We start from the raw sequence: 19,574 nt of genomic DNA on the forward strand, positions 1-19,574 counted from the left end.
AACTAACCCCATGAATTCGGTTATAACTCGTTGGTATTCTTCCGTAATCAATCTCGTGTTCGGATCCAAATGAGGTCGATCGATCCAAGAACGAAAATAATTTGAAGAAGACATATTTTTTATGAATCAAATTCGTGTGTAAATAGAGTAAGAGGGAGGATGAAGATATGGAGTGAATGAAGAGGAAGAGGAGTGCTTGTATTTATAGTTTAAATCCTGCCGACAGACCGAGGAAATTCCGACGGAATTCCGACGGAAAAGGCTAGTTCGTCGGAATTTCCTCGGAATTTTGTAAAATCCCCCAACGGCTCTCCAACGGCTATAATATTTCCTCGGAATTCATCGGTTTTTTCCGAGGAACCCATTTTCCCTCGGAATATTCCGACGGATAGATATTTCCTCGGAATTCCATCGGTATATTCCGAGGAAATTCCGAGGAAACCCAATTTTGTGCTTCCTCGGAATTTCCTCGGAAATTCCTCGGGATATTCCGAGGATTTCATTTTCCGTCGGAATGTCCGTCAGAATACCGCTGTTTTCTTGTAGTGGTAGAATCCATTAGGTGATGGAAGTTTTGAAGGTGGCTGTTGAATTTTCTTTATTGGATGGTTTTTGGGGTATTATTGGTTCTTTTATGACAAACCATCCCCTGATGATGGTTCTCTACTGTACTGGTGAGCAACCATCAAAAATTCAAAAATTCAAAGCATCGTGTGCATGCTTTTCGAGATCAAAGGATGTAGACTTTGAAAAGGAAGATGAAGATATTGTGAGTAGTAATTATCATATCATCAAATAAAATGCTCAATTCAAAATCATATCACCAATTAGGGTTTTGGCTGCTACGTTTGTCTGCATATTTGTTGCATTTGCTTGGGAAATTGCTGAGATGAAAAAGTGGGGAAACTACCATGCTCGCACGTGTTTCATTTTAAGTGAATAACTAGTATTATCTCATGTGCTAAGCATGGGTCAGTTTTACTGTATTATAAATTATATAATCACAAAATTATAATGCCTGTCAACAGTTTTTTTTAAAAAATTATTATGTTAAACACATATTTTATAAATCTGTAATAAGTTAGACACATAAACTTAGAAGTTACTATATTCCAATAGAGCAGCTGGAAATACTAAAATCATTTTTGTGATTCTTTTGAGAAATGTATATACTATCATATATGTTTTAAAGATTGTTTTTATAGAAAGGTGAGATGTATACCAATATTAAAATATTGAAACATTCAGCTTATTTTGTAAATATTTTTAAAGTATAAATCGAGAAATCAACATAAAACATGTAAAGTTATTGACCAAAACAAAAATAAAAAAAAATTCTGAAATTAAAAAAAAAAATCAAAATTGAATTGAGAATATGTTACCATCTGAAACCAAAGCTGAGTTTTATCCTTTTATAATTTTAGATATAGGTGTGTATACCTTTTTCAAAGAAAATTTTGCATAACTTTTCATGTTGAAAATAACTTCAGCTTCTTATATTAATATTCTGTGAAACAGCGTTCTGATTTATTTATTAGCAAAAAAAAGTTCTGCTTCTTGTTTTTCGAAGAAGAAGAAGAAATATGGAAAATAATCGTTGTTTGAATGTTATGTGAGAGACAAAACAGTTGACAATGAAAAAAGTTAATGAATTAATCTTGAAACGTGATAATGGTAATCTGAGAGAAAATAGGAACTCTTTTGCAGTTACAAAATATTTGAAATGGAAAATCGTGTTATTTTTTTGTCTACAGAAAATTGTAATAAAAATTTAATTGTTTGAATTTTTTAAAAAAGAAATTGACATGTGTCAAAATCTGATTGCACAAGTGACTTGTGATTTAGTATATAAGGGACTAGATGACTGAGAATTAAACCCACATGTTCTCTCTTTCAAACACAGTTCGACGTGTTTCCAACATACTTGTCTACGAATGAAAATGTACGAGGCTGATAGTTTCCTTTTTCGTTTTCTCCCCAGTTGTTAACTCTGTTTCAGGAATAATTCAGAGATGTCAATACTGAGAAATGTAGCAGCCTAGTAATTATTACTGGTATTTTGTTTTTATTTTAAGAGATTATATATAACTTAGCATCAAAGAATTTAAATAATTTACTTAGAGTTGGTCTTGATGGAGTGTTGGTCTTAAATTAAATTGATTAGAGAAGAAGTAGAAAGGTTTGATATATGTTCTGGGTCTCAAGTGTATGACAAGAAATAAAACCAAAAGAGATCAATGGAGAGCCCTTTGTTGACCAAGAGTGAGCACATCGTTGACACTACAATAATCATCGGAAACTCTTCAACAGTCGATGATCAAACATCACATGAGGTTGTTGAACTGAGTGATCCATATGAAGCCGAACGTTTTTGGAACCCAATCGAGTTTGTTGTAACTATTGTCCAGATTGCTGCAGCATTAGTACTTCTGATTCAGCCAAAAGACCAAGAACATCCACAAACAATATTGTTTATATGGATCATCGGTTATACTTGTGGCTGTATTGCCACTCTCCCTATCCTATGTTGGCGTTTTTGGTATTATAAGCGAAGTGTTAGCTCAGAATCTGCAGAAGAATACTCAGGAGGGACAAGGTACCACTGTGTTTCTTCTCTATTTTCTTTTTCAATTTATTTTGATATATAATGGTTCTATTGGTTTGCAGAATCAATGAGGTGATGGACACAACCAAGATGGTGCTTGAATATTTCTTCGTGAGTTGGTTTGTGGTGTTTGTATGGAATTATATAGTCAACCCATCATCCCTAGATGATACTACTACTCAATTCTTCTGGTACGCATCAAATTAAATTTTCTATCATGTCCCTCTAATAATAACACTCACATTTTGTCTTCTTAATTGTCCCCATTTGCAGGTTAATTACGGCTCTCCTTACATTCAGTTTCATCAGATATGTACTTGTGAATCTAGCATGTGCAGTGGTCTGTTACTTGTTGCCTGGGACCTTATGTGTTCTCGCCGCTAGGGAAGTCCTGGAAATCATTATGAGGCTTATAGGTGCGTTCCTTGCGTGCATCTGCAGTTAAAATGGTGGATCATGTTGTTGTCTTTTTTCTTTTGTTCAATTATTATTGTAACTTTGATTTGTATTTTCAATAACCATCTTCTTCTGTGCCTTCTTACCCGTCGCTATCACAAATCACGCTAAAGGCAACTACTGTTTCTTTGTTGATCAGCGATCTTTTGGTTTTCAAAAAAATAATTTAGCAAGGTCAATGCTTTGTGTTCCTTTAAAAAGACTATTATTATTAGCACCAACAATATTAATTATTACATTGTAAATGTCTAAATGACTGACGTTGGTCTTAGAATAATCTTTCAGCACCAAGGAATTGCGAGGTCAATGATTTGTGTTTCATTGTAAAATACTATAATCTAGATAAATGGTGTATCTTTACAGTATATTACGTCCAGTTTAGTTGTAAGTTGATTGAAATAAATTCGAGACAACAAGGAATACTCAAGTGTATGTGGGCTGTATTTTGAAAAGACAATAATTTAGCACTAAATAATTCAAGAACTGTTACTTATAAAAAACTATGTAATCAGTTTTAAAATACAATTCAATAATCTAGACCAAAGAATTGGAAAGAAGGTCTATTTATGTTTTGTTAGTCAGAGAGAATTTAGATGAACTTTTCGTTGGATTGGAAAATAAATTGAAAGAAATCAAAACAGTGATCGATGGAGGGCCCTTTGTTGACCAAGAGTGAGCAAATCGTAAACACTACAATCGATGGCGGTTCCTCATCAAATGCTGAACGCAGATCATCAACATTACAGTCAATGACAATCTCTCATCAAGTGATGAGCCAAGAAGATTTGTGCACGTTCAACCGTACGATCCATGCAGCACATACGAAGGTGTTTGGGACTTGATCGAGTTTGTTATGGATTTGGTCCTGATTGCTGCAGCCATAATAGTTCTGATCCGAACAAAAGGTGAACATCCAGAAGCAACATGGATCATATGTTATACATGTGGCTGTATTCTCTCTAGCTCTCCCTGTTTTGTATTGGCATATTTTTCGTAACGAAGATGTCAACTCAGATATAGGGTATAAACTCCATTTCTTTCTCCTAGTTTTGGTAATTATACACATTAGAAACGAAAAATCGATCATGTTAATATTTGGTTTGCAGGACAAACTCGGCGGTGGGCTTTTCGCCTTTACTGCTTGAATTTTTCTCCTCGTGTTGGTTTATGATGATCACATGGGCTTTTCTCCACGAATCATCGCTAGATCACAGTATTCCACTGTTCTGGTACGCATTGAACGAAATTTATGATAGACCTATGAGAGTGTATGTCTCAAGAAGGAAGAGGCAAGCGAAGAGTGAAGAAGAGTTACGAAGTGATGAGCTGGCAGTTGTTACGTAAAGAAGAAGAGTCGTTAGAGTCAGTTGTAAACGAGCCTTAGATATAAAAGGGAACTCGTGTGTCAGTTAGTTAGTTAGGCATTTAGAAAGTAAGTGCTGTGGACCTTGATTCTACTTTAGAGAATCAAGAGTGGCTTAGATCTCTGGTGTGTAGAGACTAAGAGTAGGTGGCTGGGCGGATCTTGATAATAATACTCTCTTGTTCTTATCAAATTGGTGCGTGAGAGCGTTCTGGATCGAACAATCGCGGCGAGAAGAGATGACAAGACCAACACAACCGAGCGTCGAATCTCTATCGGCGGCGATGACGACGCAGTTCGCGGAGCAGCGCGAGACGAATGCGAACTTGCGATCGACGATCGAATCATCGGTCGAGAAGTTAGAAGAGAAGTTCACGGCGACGATCGACGCGAAATTCACGGAGTTGATCGAGCTGATGTCGCGATCGACGAGGTCGACGGACGAGCCGACGATGATTGCGAATCCGATAACTCAACCTTACGTAACGCAGGTACCAAACTATAACCTGGAACCTGGCCGTAGCTTTAGGGTTGAGAACAATCGAACGATTGCTCCGTTGATGGATGACAGAGATAGTTTGATTCAGAAGGTTGAGCTTCCGATCTTTAGTGGAGATGATGTATATGGTTGGATTGCTTTGGCTGAAAGATTTTTCAGGATTGGAGGTTACAATGAGTTGATGAAGATTGATCTGGTATCAGTGAGCTTGGGGGGTGATGTGTTAAGTTGGTTCAACAGTGAGGTATTGAGCAGACCATTCCTGTGTTGGAATGACTTCAAAGAGAGGTTAATTGCGCGATTCAGTAGGGTGAAGTTGCGAGATCCAAGCCAACCTTTCTTCAATGTTCATCAAACAGGATCCGTAGCTGAGTACATTCACAAGTTTGAAGATTTGTCAACTCAAGTTTACGGGATTTCTGACAAACAGAAAGAAGGGATCTTCATGAACGGTCTAACTCCAGAAATGCAAGAGGTGGTGACAATGTGTAAACCTTGTGATCTTCCTGAGATGATTGCGACCGCGTATCAAATGGAGACGAGTTCTTTGTTGAGTGTGATCAAGAAAGAGATGCAACAACGTAACAAAGCAAATCCGAGCAACACCCAAGATACAAGCAAATCATACTCGAGTTATACAACAAATGGGGGATGGAAGCAAAAGCAGACCGTACAAGCTACTGCATCGAACCAGCCGAAACAAAGCGGAACGGCAAGACCAGCGTTGAGGTTATCGGATGGCCAGTTAGCAGATAAGAAGAGACTCGGCCTTTGTTTTCAGTGTGATGCGAAGTGGAGTAGACAACATGCTGCAGTTTGTCCTAATGCTGTTCTGCGGGTATTGACAGTAGTGAATGGAGTTGAAATGGAGGTCATTACACAGGAGGCAGGAGAGGGGGAAGAAGATGATATTGTGTGGGAACCACAATTGCGAACGATTTCTGTGAGCTCGTTGTTGGGATTATACTCTCCGACTACAACAAAGTTACGAGGCACAATTAAGAATCAGTCGATGGTAGTCATGGTGGACAGTGGAGCAACCCACAATTTCATATCACCAACTATGGTGAAACAATTGAAGCTGAAAGCAGATAACCAAAGCTTAGAAATCATGTTGGGGACAGGAACAGCAGTACCAGGAGTTGGGGTCTGTCGAGATGTGATAATCACGCTTCAAGGATTACCATTTCAGTCAGATTTCATTGTGTTGGAATTGGGAAACGTGGATGTTATCTTGGGCATGTTATGGTTGAGATCGTTGGGGAAATGTGAGATTGATTGGGAGAAGCACGAGTATGTGTTCTTTTATCAAGGACGGAAAGTGACGTTAATGGGTGATCCATCCTTACACATACAAGGAACTTCGTTGAAGAGCTTACAACCAGAATCAGAGATTCCGGTGAGATTGAATGAAGTGTTGCTTCAGTTTGCACACGTATTCAACGAACCAACGGAGCTTCCTCTGATAAGAGGACATGAACATAGCATTACTTTACAACCTGGAGTGGGACCTATCAGCGTGAGACCCTATAGGTATCCTCAAATTCACAAGGAAGTAACGGAGAAGAGTGTGCAAGAGATGTTGTCCACTGGAGCAATTCGACCAAGCCATAGTCCCTACTCAAGCCCCGTGTTGTTAGTAAAGAAGAAAGACAAATCTTGGAGGTTTTGTGTGGATTATAGGATGGTGAACAGAGCAACAATACCAGACAAATATCCTATTCCCATGATAGACCAGTTGCTTGATGAGCTGAGTGGTTCGAAATGGTTTTCAAAACTGGATTTAAGGTCTGGATATCATCAAATAAGAATGAAAGAAGAGGATATAGAGAAGACAGCTTTCAGGACACATCAAGGCCACTATGAGTTCTTAGTTATGCCCTTCGGTTTGATGAATGCACCAGCGACATTTCAGTCATTAATGAATGAACTGTTTTCGGAGTTTCTGCGCAAGTTTGTTCTTGTATTTTTCGATGACATTCTGATATTCAGTTCGTCATTGGAGGAGCATATTGAACATGTGTCGGCAGTGTTGAAGGTATTTGAGAAGCACAAGCTATTTGCAAACAGAAAGAAATGTGCATTTGGTCAGAGACAAGTGGAATACTTAGGCCATATCATATCGGCGGAGGGCGTGTCTACTGATCCTCAGAAAATTGCAGCAGTGACTAAATGGCCTACTCCTCGAACAGTGAAAGATGTGAGAGGATTCTTGGGTTTGACGGGATATTATCGGAAATTTGTGCAAAGTTATGGAATGCTAGCTAAACCTTTAACGGAGATGCTTAAAAAAGAGCAGTTTCTATGGTCTCAATACTCTCAAGCGGCGTTTGAGAAACTAAAGGTAGCAATGACATCTACACCAGTGTTGGCATTACCAGATTTTACACAATTGTTCATCATTGAGTCGGATGCATCTGGATTTGGTTTGGGAGCAGTATTAATGCAAGAGAAACACCCAATTGCATTCTTCAGTCATGCGTTGACAGAGAAGGAGCAGCTGAAACCGATATATGAGAGAGAACTGATGGCAATTTTACTCTCGATTCAGAAGTGGCGTCATTATCTGCTAGGAAGGAGATACATTGTGCGAACAGATCAACAAAGTCTCAAGTATTTACTTGAGCAAAGGGAAGTCACACTGGATTATCAGCGTTGGTTGACCCGCATTATGGGTTACGACTTTGACATTGAATATAAGGTGGGAGCAGAGAATAGGGTGGCTGATGGTCTGTCTCGTATTGTGCAATATAAGAGTTTGAACTTGAAGTTTCACTGTTTCGCTTTGACTATACCAGCTTCACTGCAAGCTCAAGACATTTATGCGGAAGTTGATGGAAATGAGTGGATTCAGGATCAGATTGCGAAGTTGAGCAGAGGTGAGAAGCTGAAAGAGGGGTTTTTGGTGATACAAGGGAGACTCTTTAACAGAGGGAGCTTGGTGTTGCCGTCTCAATCAAGACATATTCAGATGATTTTGCGGGAATATCATGATAGTCTTATTGGGGGCCATTCTGGAGTTTTGAAGACGTATAAGAGGATACGTGCGAGTTTTTATTGGCCACAGATGCGAAAACAAGTTCAAGTGTATGTTGCGGCGTGTGAAGTTTGCCAGACGCACAAATATACAACTCTTTCGCCAGCAGGGTTGCTTCAACCAATAGAGATTCCAACTCAGATTTGGGAAGATATTTCTATGGATTTCATAGAGGGTCTTCCGTCTTCAAAGGGTGTCAACGTGATCTTAGTGGTGGTGGATAGACTGAGTAAATACAGTCACTTCATCACATTGAAACATCCCTTTACGGCTTATGATGTTGCTGGGAAGTTTGTTCAGGAGATCATAAGGCTTCACGGTTATCCGAAGTCAATAATTTCGGATAGAGATAAGATCTTTTTGAGCAACTTTTGGAAAGAATGTTTCAAGTCTTCAGGTACACGTTTGCGTTTCAGTACAGCTTTCCATCCACAATCAGACGGTCAGACGGAAGTCTTAAACCGTTGTTTGGAAACGTACTTGAGGTGTTTCGCGTCGGCTCATCCTAAGACTTGGGCTAAGTTCTTGCCGTGGGCAGAACTCTGGTATAACATGTCGTTTCACACAGCTACGCAGTGCACTCCGTTCAAGCTAGTCTATGGTAGAGATCCTCCGTCTTTGTTGCGGTTTGAGGAAGGCTCAACGCAGAATTTTCAGCTGGAGTCGATGCTAAAGGAGCGTGATGTGTTGCTGGATGACGTAAAACATCATTTGTTACGTGCACAAGAAGTAATGAAGAATAACGCTGACAAGAAGCGACGAGACTTAGAGTTTGACGTGGGGATGCGCGTCTATCTCAAATTACGGCCGTATAGACAGCAATCAGTTAGTCGTCGAGTGTGTCAGAAACTTTCTGCCCGTTACTATGGTTCGTATGAAGTTTTGGAGAGGGTGGGTAAAGTAGCTTATAGATTGAGATTGCCTGAGGAGTCGAAGGTGAATCCAGTCTTTCATGTTTCACAGCTTAAACCGGTGATTGGAGCTGGGCGCAGTGTCACGATGTTACCACCAGTGTTATCGGATGATGATGAATTGATTGTGGAACCTCAGGATATTCTGGATACACGTTATGATGGGGAGGGTCATTTGGAGATACTAGTGTTGTGGAAGAATTTACCTTCACATGAGACGTCTTGGATGCGCATGAGAGATTTTAAGAATCAGTTTCCTTGTTACCCACTTGAGGGCAAGCTGGTTCTTCAGAATGGGGGTATTGATAGACCTATGAGAGTGTATGTCTCAAGAAGGAAGAGGCAAGCGAAGAGTGAAGAAGAGTTACGAAGTGATGAGCTGGCAGTTGTTACGTAAAGAAGAAGAGTCGTTAGAGTCAGTTGTAAACGAGCCTTAGATATAAAAGGGAACTCGTGTGTCAGTTAGTTAGTTAGGCATTTAGAAAGTAAGTGCTGTGGACCTTGATTCTACTTTAGAGAATCAAGAGTGGCTTAGATCTCTGGTGTGTAGAGACTAAGAGTGGGTGGCTGGGCGGATCTCGATAATAATACTCTCTTGTTCTTATCAATTTACTACTATTATGTCCCAAAACCATACTTTATTATTCATCATGTTGTCCTTTTTTGTTTGCAGGTTATGTTGGGCTTTTCTTGCTTTTAGTTGCATTCGTCTTGTGCAGCGATGTGTTTCTGCTTGCGTTTGACGTTATATGTATTAGCGCCGTTTGGGAAGTTGTTAAACTCATTGGCATGCTATGTTTTCTTTGTTAAATATATGCCAAGTCTTATGTACGGGAGTCCTCCCTTGTTGTAATCGCTGACGCTGAGCAAAGCAAAACTGAAAGAACAGCCCTTGACTTGAGCATCTCTTTTATGTGCACGAGAAAAGAAAAAAAAATGAAGTTCAGACCAAATTGAGTCACATCTCCGGTTTGGCAATGGTCCATATCCTGGTACAGACTGGAATCAATTGTGTAAATATGAAAATACATCACTAGTTTACAAAGAAACTATGGTTTTGCTTCGGTTTGGTTTTTGATTTCTGGATTATTTAAAGTAAATCTACATAAACCGTATCAAGAAAGGGCTCAGCTTTTGTGCTGGGTTAATATATAAAATTGAAAGAGCAACTACACCAAAAGTGGACGTGCCGGAGTGGTTATCGGGCATGACTAGAAATCATGTGGGCTTTGCCCGCGCAGGTTCGAATCCTGCCGTTCACGATTTTTTTTAATTTTTTAATTTTTGTCGTTTTTCAGGTTATTATCCCGCCTATACTTGAACCCTAGATTGCCATTTCAACTGAATCCCACTTTCCCAAATACTTTCAAATTGTAAACCGCATAACCTCTCTCTCTCTCTCTCACTCAGCTGTAACCCAATCGGCGGAGAATAATTATCCGGTGAATCAGATGACCGATCTGGGCCGGAGCTCAACTCTAGAGTCGGATCCCCTACGTGCTTACTCAGGCCTCTCCTTGTTTCCTCGCACGCTGAAATCAATGTCCATCCCTCCTCCTCTCTACCCGTCCGACGCTCTTCAGCAGACCCATACCCTCCTTCAATCTATGGTTTAAAACTCTTCCCCCCCCTCTTATTCTGCTTCATACTTTGATGCGGAGAGCGATTCGGTAATTTTAGGGCTGCTGCGAAATCAATTTTTTTTTATTAGAGAGCTTTTGATTTTCAGGTTCTCTTCAGAATCTGATTTAAACTGCATATCTTTAATCAATTACCCATATATTTTAAGATGACCTTGACGGTGTGTATCTCTGAGGTTTCCGTTGGATGCTAAGTAAATAAACTGTTAGTAGATAAGCACAAACTATACGATATGTGCTAAGAACTGCAGAACGAGTTTTAATACGACAAACTGCAGTTTTTTTACTTTCTGCTGACAAAATCTGTATCTTGTATTTTCACAGCCTTTCGAAGTCTCAAAAGAGCATCAGGAGCAGGCAAAGGCTATCTTAGAAGATGAAAGCTCTGAACTTTTAAAGCAAGGCAGTGTAGGATCAGAAGATACGGATGTTGGTGTCAGTTTCGCTAATAAGAGGGAAAGAAGACCGGCGTATGAACGGAAGCGAGGACATTTTACTTTCAAGCCTACTACGACAAGGTAAAGTATCTGTTATAGCAAACGATTTATTGATTTAATAATAGAGAGAGCGGGCTCTTTTCTTTCTTTATTACTTCATCTGATTTTCTTTATAAATGTTCTTGTTGCAGTGAATCACCTCAAAAAGAACCAACCTTTGATCCTAGTAAATATCCAAAACCTGGAGAGTACTTTGCTGCGTATGACAGATTTCTGCGTGAGTTTCTGATGTTCATATCCCTGTCTTGTTTATTATATATATATGATGACTACCACTTTTTTTTTGCTGGTTTTGGAATAGTTGCTCAACGAGAATGGCAGAAGCAGACTGGCACCTTTGTAAATGAGACACACCAGTATCAGCCCCGCCCTCGCAGACCAGAACTTCCAGGGTATGTACTATGAGCAATTCTGTTACTGCATGTTTCAGAGTTGTTGCATTTGCAGATTTTGTTATCTGTTTCCCTTGATACTTACATTTTCAATTGCAGGAGAAAACGGGGTACATACAAGCATACTTATACAGCTAGTTGTCCCATTGGCTTGAAAACTTCTGAAAAGGAAAACCCCATTCCTTCTGAACAAGTCCTAGAGGAAAACACTGCTGCACATGTTAAGACTGCGGACAGAGAAGTAGATGGTGAGAGTAATGGTGAGTGAGCACTTGTTGTAGAAAAGAATGTCATGAGATACTATTTTGTTCGATCATGTTCACTACCAATGTTGTTAAGTCTGATACCGTTAAGCCACTTTGTTCTGCAGATTCAACCGCATACACAGACAAGAACTTGGAAAATATTTTGACTGAGTTGCTTGCTTGCTCTCCGGATGAGCTTGACGGGGATGCTGGTGTCAAGCTTTTGCAGGAACGCTTGAATATCAAGCCCGTTAATGAGGAAATGCTTTCTTTCCCTGACTTTCCAGATGTCAGAAGAATGGACTTGAAGGCGTCTGGAAGGAACCCATCAAAGCCAAGAACTGCGCTGTCAAACATACAGAATTTGCTAAAAGGGATTAACAGTGATGGGAGTCGGAAAAAAAGCCAGGCATCACCATCATATTCACCAGAGGATCAGTTTTCATTTCCCGACAGGCTTAATTTGCTTCCAGGAGATCAACAGCCTGGAGAGGTCGATATAACAAAGGATTTGAATGCCTGTTCGGGATCTTCAGTGGCCAGCGATGCTGATAAAGTTATACCTAATGCATCTCCGTCTAATGTGGGCACTCACGTTGCTAGCGAATTCAACATCTCAGTGCAGAAGAGTTCTTATGAAGGTGTTCCTGATACTAACTCAAGTCCATATAGGAACGCTGACAATTGTGAGGTGGACGACAGCATCACAAACATTAATCCAGCCACACTAGAGGCGAATGTAGATATGCAAACAAAAGAAAATGAGGGAGATGTTCCCATGGGTGAAAGTGAAGCAAACATAAACACTAGAAGAAGAGAAAGTTATGTAGACAACCTGGTTAGTTTCTCCTCGACTGTACACGACTTTTTATCACCATATTTGCACCTCTTGCTGGTCACATCTCTTGTGAATTTGTTTGCGAAATAGGCGGAAGATGCACCGGGAGAGGATGCAAGAATGGATCCTTTTACTGTAGAAGATGAAACCATTCCATATCAGCAAGGTATGAACCTTTTCTACATTCAAACTATAGTGATATCTCAAAAACTAAACAAGCAAATTAACACATCTCCTAACGTAACTTGTACATACTTCCCCAGTAACAATCTCAGCTCACTTTGTGGCTCAAAAGTATTTCGTTATGACGTTACTTTTTCCTACAGAAGAATCCTCGAAATCTCTAAACGCAACTCGAGAACAATACAACGCAATGGATGGATTCATTGAACATGAGGAGCATACTCAAGGACAACATGGAGAGGAAAATGACAACACAGACACCGCTCGTAGAGTTCAAGTAGAAAATGCTCAGGTTAGTTTCCCATCACTGTCTATTCACCTCTATGTGACCTCGTGGCCAATTCATCTTCACGTGGTCCCAATTGTTATACTAGATTCCATCTTCTCTTTCAACGTTTAGCCTTTGCAAACCACCAGAGGGGTTTTTTAAACTGTAGTATTTATTGTACTTGATTCGTATTTTAAAATCCATGATAACAATAACACACTGAACAGAGTCAATGGATTTTGTTTCGTTTTAGGCTAGTTCAAGTATGAGCTTAACGAAACGGATATGAGAGTTTTTTATTGACTTTTTCAGCAGGAAGCTCCCAGCTCTTCACCCAAACAGACAAATAAACGAAGCAAGAGAGGAGCTTCTGACAGCAATATGAAAAAGCGGAGCAAAACGGTGCATGATGAAACTGAAAAGGACAAGCAAACGAAAACATTATCACGTGAAAGTGGAGCAAAGAAGCAAACCAAGGGAAAAGCGAACGAGAGAAAGGAGAAGACGCAAAAGAAAACAGTAACACGTGAGAGTAAAATGTTCTCCCGTAGGAAAAGCCTTGCAGGTAACGTAGACTTGCCAAAGAAACTGATGTACTCATGCTTCGAAGCTATATCAGATTGAGAATATACTAAACTGACTTTCTTGTTTTTGGTTTTTGCTTTGCCTCTATCGAAGCTGCTGGTACTAATTGGGAAGCTGGTGTTAGACGAAGTACAAGGATTAAGTCGAGACCACTTGAATACTGGAGAGGTGAACGATTCTTGTACGGACGTGTTCACAAGAGTGAGTCGCATATTCTTGTTTTTTTTTTAATAACCATGTCGAATTGACTTTGCTATTTTTCAAGTTCATAAATTTCTATCTTTGTTTTGGAAGGTTTAACTACTGTGATCGGGATAAAGTATGAATCTCCGGGAAAGAATGGCAAAGGCGAAACGCGCGCATTGAAGGTGAAATCATTCGTCTCTGATGATTACAAAGAGCTGGTTGAATCAGCCGCCTTGCATTGAAAATCATAATAATCCTAGGAGAGTGTTCAGAGCAAATAATCTTTTGATCATAACTCTATTGATATGGTGTTTCGTCTCTACTATTATCACTTTGGGTCCCATAACCTGTCACTTTCTTCTTTATTCAAACCGCAACTGTTTTGGAATTTCGAAACCGGAACCGAGAGTTTCAACTTTCAACTTTCAGTTAGTTTCCTCCATGTTGATTAGTCTCGAAGTCTTTGGTATTCTTTTCGTGTGCACTTTTTGTCCCCGTCTCTATCGCTTAAAAACCGCCTTGACTATTATTATAATCTTTCAATCAAATATATATATTGTATGAGTTAATAACTTTGGGTGGCTCATGACTAATTGACTATCATCTATGTTCAATGTTCAATGTTCAATGTTCAAACTCAACATGATTTTGTTCTAGTGTCATCACATCTTTACTTATCTTCCATAATAGAACCAAAACAAAAACGCCGACTTTGATTCAACTGTTTAGACATAATTTGAACTCAATATTCGAGGTAGAATCTCCGTACTGAGTATGGTTTTAATCTTTTGATAGAAGCATCGTGATTTTTGTACCAACAATTTTCTTTTATGTCATATGTCAAATTGGCAATATGGACAAGAAGTCACAAATTTGGAAGAACATGATTAGAATTTGACGATTCTACTTCTTTAATGAACTTGAATATTCTATAAGAATAAAAATATTTTGAAATTTTGACTGACTAAATACGGATTTTTTCTCGGATTTCGCCGTCCGCCTTTTACGCTTGACTTCGGGACAAGAATGATGACATGAAAAAAACGCTCCAACTAAAGCATTACTACTATTTTTCACTGGTAGCAGAAATGAAATTATAAATACATCAGCACATTAGATAACTACGATGCAATAGGTTCTAGAAAAATGTATAAACAAAATCCAAGTGAATGATATTCAGGGGTATCTTCAACCTTTTGAACTTAATTTTTATTTCATGGAAAAACGGCTTATTCATGCATGAACTAGGGATAGCTGAGAAAATACTTATCTCAACTTATATTGCATACCAAAACATACCTTTAATCAAAATTTTAAAATTCATGCCTGAACTAGAGGTCGATACAAAAATACATACTCCAACTCCTATTGCATGCCAAAACATATCTTAACTAATCAAAAAATTAAAATTTATGTCTAATCTTTAGAAATCAATGTTAATCCCAATTTTGACTTAAACTCTGTTAATTAATTGTTAACGATGATGACTAAAATATTTAGTTGGCTAAGGAGTCAGATTAATAATAATTGAACCTAATCGAAAATCAAATTGGAATGAATCAAATCTGATAATAGTTGGGCTGAAGCCCTAAAACAATGGGTCATTATCAATACGATGTCGCATGTTCTGTGTTTTTAATCTCCTATTCTTTATTTCTTCTTCTGCGACAAAGTGAAGGATTCCGACAAGCCAGAGTAAAGAGATCAAATACATAACAAACGATGTAGTAGAGATAATGGTCCATTGTTTTAGGGTTCCGGCCCAACTATTATCAGATGTGACCCATTCCAATTTTATTTTCGATTAGACCCTAACTCATTAGTCAACTAAGTATCCTAGTTAGTCGTTCACAATTAATTAACAAAGTTTAAATCAAAATTGAGATTAGCGTTGACTTCTAAAGATTGGGCATAAATTTCAATTTTTTGATTAGTTAAGGTGTGTTTTAGCATGCAATAGGAGTTGAAATATGTATTTTTTCAACGATCCCTAGTACAGACATGAATTTCAGAATTTTAATTAATCAAAGTATGTTTTGGCATGCGTTGAAGTATATATTTTCAGTGACCCTTAGTTTAGGCATGATCTTATTTACATTAGTTCAACCTTTTGAACTTAATTTTTATTTGACTGCTGACCATACAAACTACAAACAATGTGTGCTCCTGTTGTCGAGTAGTATAAATATGTAAATAATTGAAATACCATGTATTTTGGCTGACCAAAGGTATATCTGGGTTACACAACTTGGAAAAGTAAAAATAAAACGATGTATTGATATATAGACCTTGACATATTTTAGATTTTGTAATTATCAGTCGAACAAAGCTACTCTATATCGTTCTTTTTATCAATAAAACATTGTTCATATTCATTTGTTTTACAATAAAGTTTGTTTGCTTTAAGTGTTTGTTTTCTTAGAGCATGGACAATAGAAAATATCTTGCCAAGAGGTTCCAACTGATTTAATGTTAACTAGATATACATCCGTACAACCGCACAGGTGTTTGTTTTCATTTATTTTATATAAATATTTTGTTTTTAATATTAAATTAGTATATATTATAATATATATGAAGTGTGTCTATCACTTTTTAAAACATAATAATTTTACCGTATATTTTTTTATTGAATTGGTTGTTTCAAACTTTCACAAGTTATTAAAAAATTAAACTTTTAGCTTCATAAATTTATATTATCGAGTATATTAAGATTGCTCAAACATAATAATATTAGAGTATACTTATTCTCCATCAAATAGATTGTTTTAAAACTTTCAAATGTGTTTATTTCTTCTTATATTTTTTTTTTGTTTGTTGGATTAGTATTTCATTATTGAATAAATAAATAGAAATAGAATTTGAAAAATATTAAAATATTATCATCTCCAAAGATAATCAAACATTTCACAAAATAAGAAAATTAACAAAAACTAAACTTAAAGCTTCGTGTATAAATTTTATAACGAATTTAATTGAACATTTAATTATATTTTGTAAATGAACTATATACAAAACACAAATCAACGTGAAATCAGTTTAGTTTTAAAAATGTACCTGAATAGGTGTAGAAGTTTCGAGAAATATTTATGCTCCTGGCAGTCTATTTCAAACACGATGGTACATAATATGAAAGTAAAAATTGATAACAGAGTTTCCTGATCACTTTTTTTTGTTTGGAAAGAATTGATAGTTATTTAGTTCTTATAATGTAGCAATATTATGTTATAGACATATTATTTAGTTTCTATAATCTAGAAAGTGAGTTATTTAAACCTATAATAATGATAAAATTAGAGATTAAATGTAATATGACTTTTTAGTAATAGGTCTATTAGATCCATTTTTTAAAAAAAAATCACACATTAATCAAGGCAGTGACTTGTGTTTAATATATAAGATATTTAAAAAAGATGTTCATGAATAGTTAAATTTTTAATGACATAACTAATGTGGTTTGGAACTTCCTACCTTTTCCAAAACAAATTTAATTTTTTAATAGGTAGAAACTGTAAATATCCTCCCGTTGGGTTGCCCTTATCTGCATTATTCACTTCATTGTATTCGTTTTGTTTAATGCGTTGACCTGACGAACTAGCTGACGATGCTTCCCATTGGATATATTTTATTTAGGGTATCTGGCCTATCTAATTCATAAAAGAAAATGTAACTCATGGATAAATTTTATTTTCGATGATCTTAGACTAAAAATCTATATCTATCGAGTTATACAAGAGCATCTCCAAAAAAAACTATTTATTTTAGAGTTCGTGAAATTTTATATTTGAAGTTTCAAAGTGTTTTTCTCCAAAAGTCAAACTTCAAATTTAACTTCAAAATTATTTGTAATTTACACTATTGTCTTTATATTTGCTATAATTATTACAAATCCATAAAAAATATAAATAACTAGCACATATACAAAAATATTACAGTAATATTAATTAATAAATTCTTACACTAAAATATAAAATTATAAAAAAAAATAATTAAATATTATAGTACAAGAAAAAGATAACATTATTCCATAAAATTGTTTCTGTAATACTCCATCTTCGATTACACAAAATTTGTTTGGACAATATTTTAGAAGTTTCATAGCAAATTTACTAGACTATTAATATTGTTGTAATATTTAAATTTGTGCAATATTTATGTCTTCATGTACCTTTTAAAAAGAAATTATTAAGTTTCTTTTTCAATATTCTTGTTGTATAATTATAGTTTTAAAATATTCTAAATATTATTAAAAAAATATTTAATTTTATGTGTAAAAATTTAATTTATAAAAATAAAAAATATTTATGATATAAAAAGTTTTAAAAATTAAAATGATAAATGAGAAAGTACTTAAGAATCGTAAATATGGTTTGTAATTAATTATAAGGATCAAAATGCAAATAAAAAGATGAAACTTCAAATTTAGAGTTTTGAACAGTGAAAGTCACTTTTTAAAATTCATTTTTGAAGGAAAAAAATCTATATTTAAAGTTATAGAGTTTATTTAGAAGATGTTTTAAGTAACATTCTCTCCGTTTAAAATTATGCTATGTTTTATAAAGTTTTATGTTGTTTCAAAATATAAGATGTTTTGAAGTTTTGTGGTCAATTTTAATTGCATTAGAAATTGTTGGACCAATAACATTTTATAGTCTGTTTTATAATAATTTGTTGAATGGTTTATTTTAAAAGTGTTTTTAGAATGAAATATTTTTTTTAGTTTTTCTGCGCTTATTAGCCGAAATATCATATATTATAAAATGGAGGAAGTATAATTTAGTTTCATACTGAATCGAATCTGAAACTTATTAGCTTCTCTAATTCTCATTCTTATCATTCGATCACAATGAACGACTTTGCTTTCAGATGTTGACGCGCGTTTGTTATTTTCCAATTATTGTAAGCTTGACGCCGTGTAGTTTTCCCAACGCTACGCAACCAGGTGTCGTGTTGTCCGAGTTTCTTCTTACCTTCATCAGATCACCTTTGCTATTTCAAAGATTTATTGTTTTTCATTTGATTCGAAATGAAAATCATGTGAAAAGATTAGTAGTATGTTGTGAATCTCGACGTCTTGTTTAGACACGAGGTGAACTATATTTTTCCAAAATACAGACAATCAAATTTGTTATTTTCTTTTCCTTCATTAATTGCATTTACATGGAAATAAATGTGTGAAATTATTCAACTTCCAGTATAAGTGCACAAGTATATGTTCATGGACTCGGATATGTGGTGGACCCTAGAACGTGTTTAAAGCTGCATGGGACATGCCATTTCTCCAAGTATATTGTTTTTCTTTTGTTTTTTTTTTTTAAACACTCCACGTCTATTGTTATTTTTTTGGTAAAATGTTAAATAGTCTATTGTTATTTATACAAATAAACTTGATTAATGTTCTTTGAAGGCTCCAAAGATGATAATTACAAAACCCAAATATGTTGTTCTCATCATCGTTTACTTTCTAAATAGTAAATACCACTGTTACACGTTTTTCCAAGTATGCTTATAAAAAGATTCCTAATTGACATCATTGATAAAAAATTTTGCTGATTGAATATGATGTCAATTAAATAGAAGATTCCTAATGGACATCATATTAAATATTTTTTCTAATTAAATAATATCATTTTTCTGTTAAATAGAAGATTAAATAATATTATTTAATTAGAAAAATCTTTGATTCTTTGGATTATTCGTTTCTTTGAAAATAATTTTTTTGCCTGGAGCAGTTCTAATTGCACTTCACTTTGTTCAAAAATATAATTTGGAAAATAGTTCTAAAAATTGGTCCAGGCATTGCCTAAACATCAAATTGGTTTCAGTCTCTGTTAAAATTGTTTTTGACTGGTTTATATTAGTCTAATTC

The 19,574-nt window shown here is 36.1% G+C and overlaps 2 protein-coding genes and 1 non-coding gene across 8 annotated transcripts; all 3 read left to right on the forward strand.

Annotated features, from left to right (window-relative positions):
* Window positions 1-501: 501 nt before the first annotated feature.
* On the forward strand, window positions 502-4,248 carry LOC106454294. The gene is made up of 3 exons (XM_013896437.2): window positions 502-2,596; window positions 2,668-2,796; window positions 2,879-4,248. The coding sequence occupies exons 1-3, from the start codon at window positions 2,238-2,240 to the stop codon at window positions 3,048-3,050; spliced, it is 660 nt and encodes a 219-aa protein (XP_013751891.2). The 5' UTR covers window positions 502-2,237; the 3' UTR covers window positions 3,051-4,248.
* A 5,803-nt stretch (window positions 4,249-10,051) lies between these two features.
* TRNAS-AGA lies at window positions 10,052-10,133 on the forward strand. The gene has a single exon. It is a non-coding gene; the product is annotated as a tRNA-Ser (tRNA).
* Window positions 10,134-10,202: 69 nt separating this feature from the next.
* LOC106452821 (centromere protein C) lies at window positions 10,203-14,156 on the forward strand. 6 transcript variants are annotated; one of them, XM_048758125.1, is made up of 11 exons: window positions 10,203-10,481; window positions 10,836-11,029; window positions 11,140-11,225; window positions 11,310-11,400; window positions 11,500-11,660; window positions 11,771-12,483; window positions 12,574-12,649; window positions 12,747-12,958; window positions 13,247-13,499; window positions 13,613-13,720; window positions 13,814-14,156. In XM_048758125.1, exons 1-11 carry the CDS (start codon window positions 10,323-10,325, stop codon window positions 13,945-13,947), a joined length of 2,187 nt encoding a protein of 728 aa, XP_048614082.1. In that variant the 5' UTR covers window positions 10,203-10,322; the 3' UTR covers window positions 13,948-14,156. The 6 variants fall into 6 exon arrangements, with proteins under 6 accessions (XP_048614082.1, XP_048614083.1, XP_048614084.1 ...); XM_048758126.1 differs by having other exon boundaries at window positions 13,250-13,499; XM_048758127.1 differs by having other exon boundaries at window positions 12,813-12,958; window positions 13,250-13,499.
* Window positions 14,157-19,574: the final 5,418 nt, after the last annotated feature.

This window comes from Brassica napus, chromosome C5 (assembly GCF_020379485.1).
Source record: "Brassica napus cultivar Da-Ae chromosome C5, Da-Ae, whole genome shotgun sequence".
In the NCBI taxonomy this organism is placed as follows: Eukaryota; Viridiplantae; Streptophyta; class Magnoliopsida; order Brassicales; family Brassicaceae; genus Brassica; species Brassica napus.

Coding starts and splice junctions, on each gene's coding strand:
- LOC106454294 (XM_013896437.2), top strand. CDS start 2,238: ATGGAGAGCCCTTTGTTGACCAAGAGTGAGCACATCGTTGACACTACA. Junction 2,597..2,667: donor GAATACTCAGGAGGGACAAG/GTACCACTGTGT, acceptor ATTGGTTTGCAG/AATCAATGAGGTGATGGACA. Junction 2,797..2,878: donor ACTACTACTCAATTCTTCTG/GTACGCATCAAA, acceptor CCCCATTTGCAG/GTTAATTACGGCTCTCCTTA.
- LOC106452821 (XM_048758125.1), top strand. CDS start 10,323: ATGACCGATCTGGGCCGGAGCTCAACTCTAGAGTCGGATCCCCTACGT. Junction 11,401..11,499: donor CGCAGACCAGAACTTCCAGG/GTATGTACTATG, acceptor TTTCAATTGCAG/GAGAAAACGGGGTACATACA. Junction 11,661..11,770: donor AGTAGATGGTGAGAGTAATG/GTGAGTGAGCAC, acceptor TTTGTTCTGCAG/ATTCAACCGCATACACAGAC.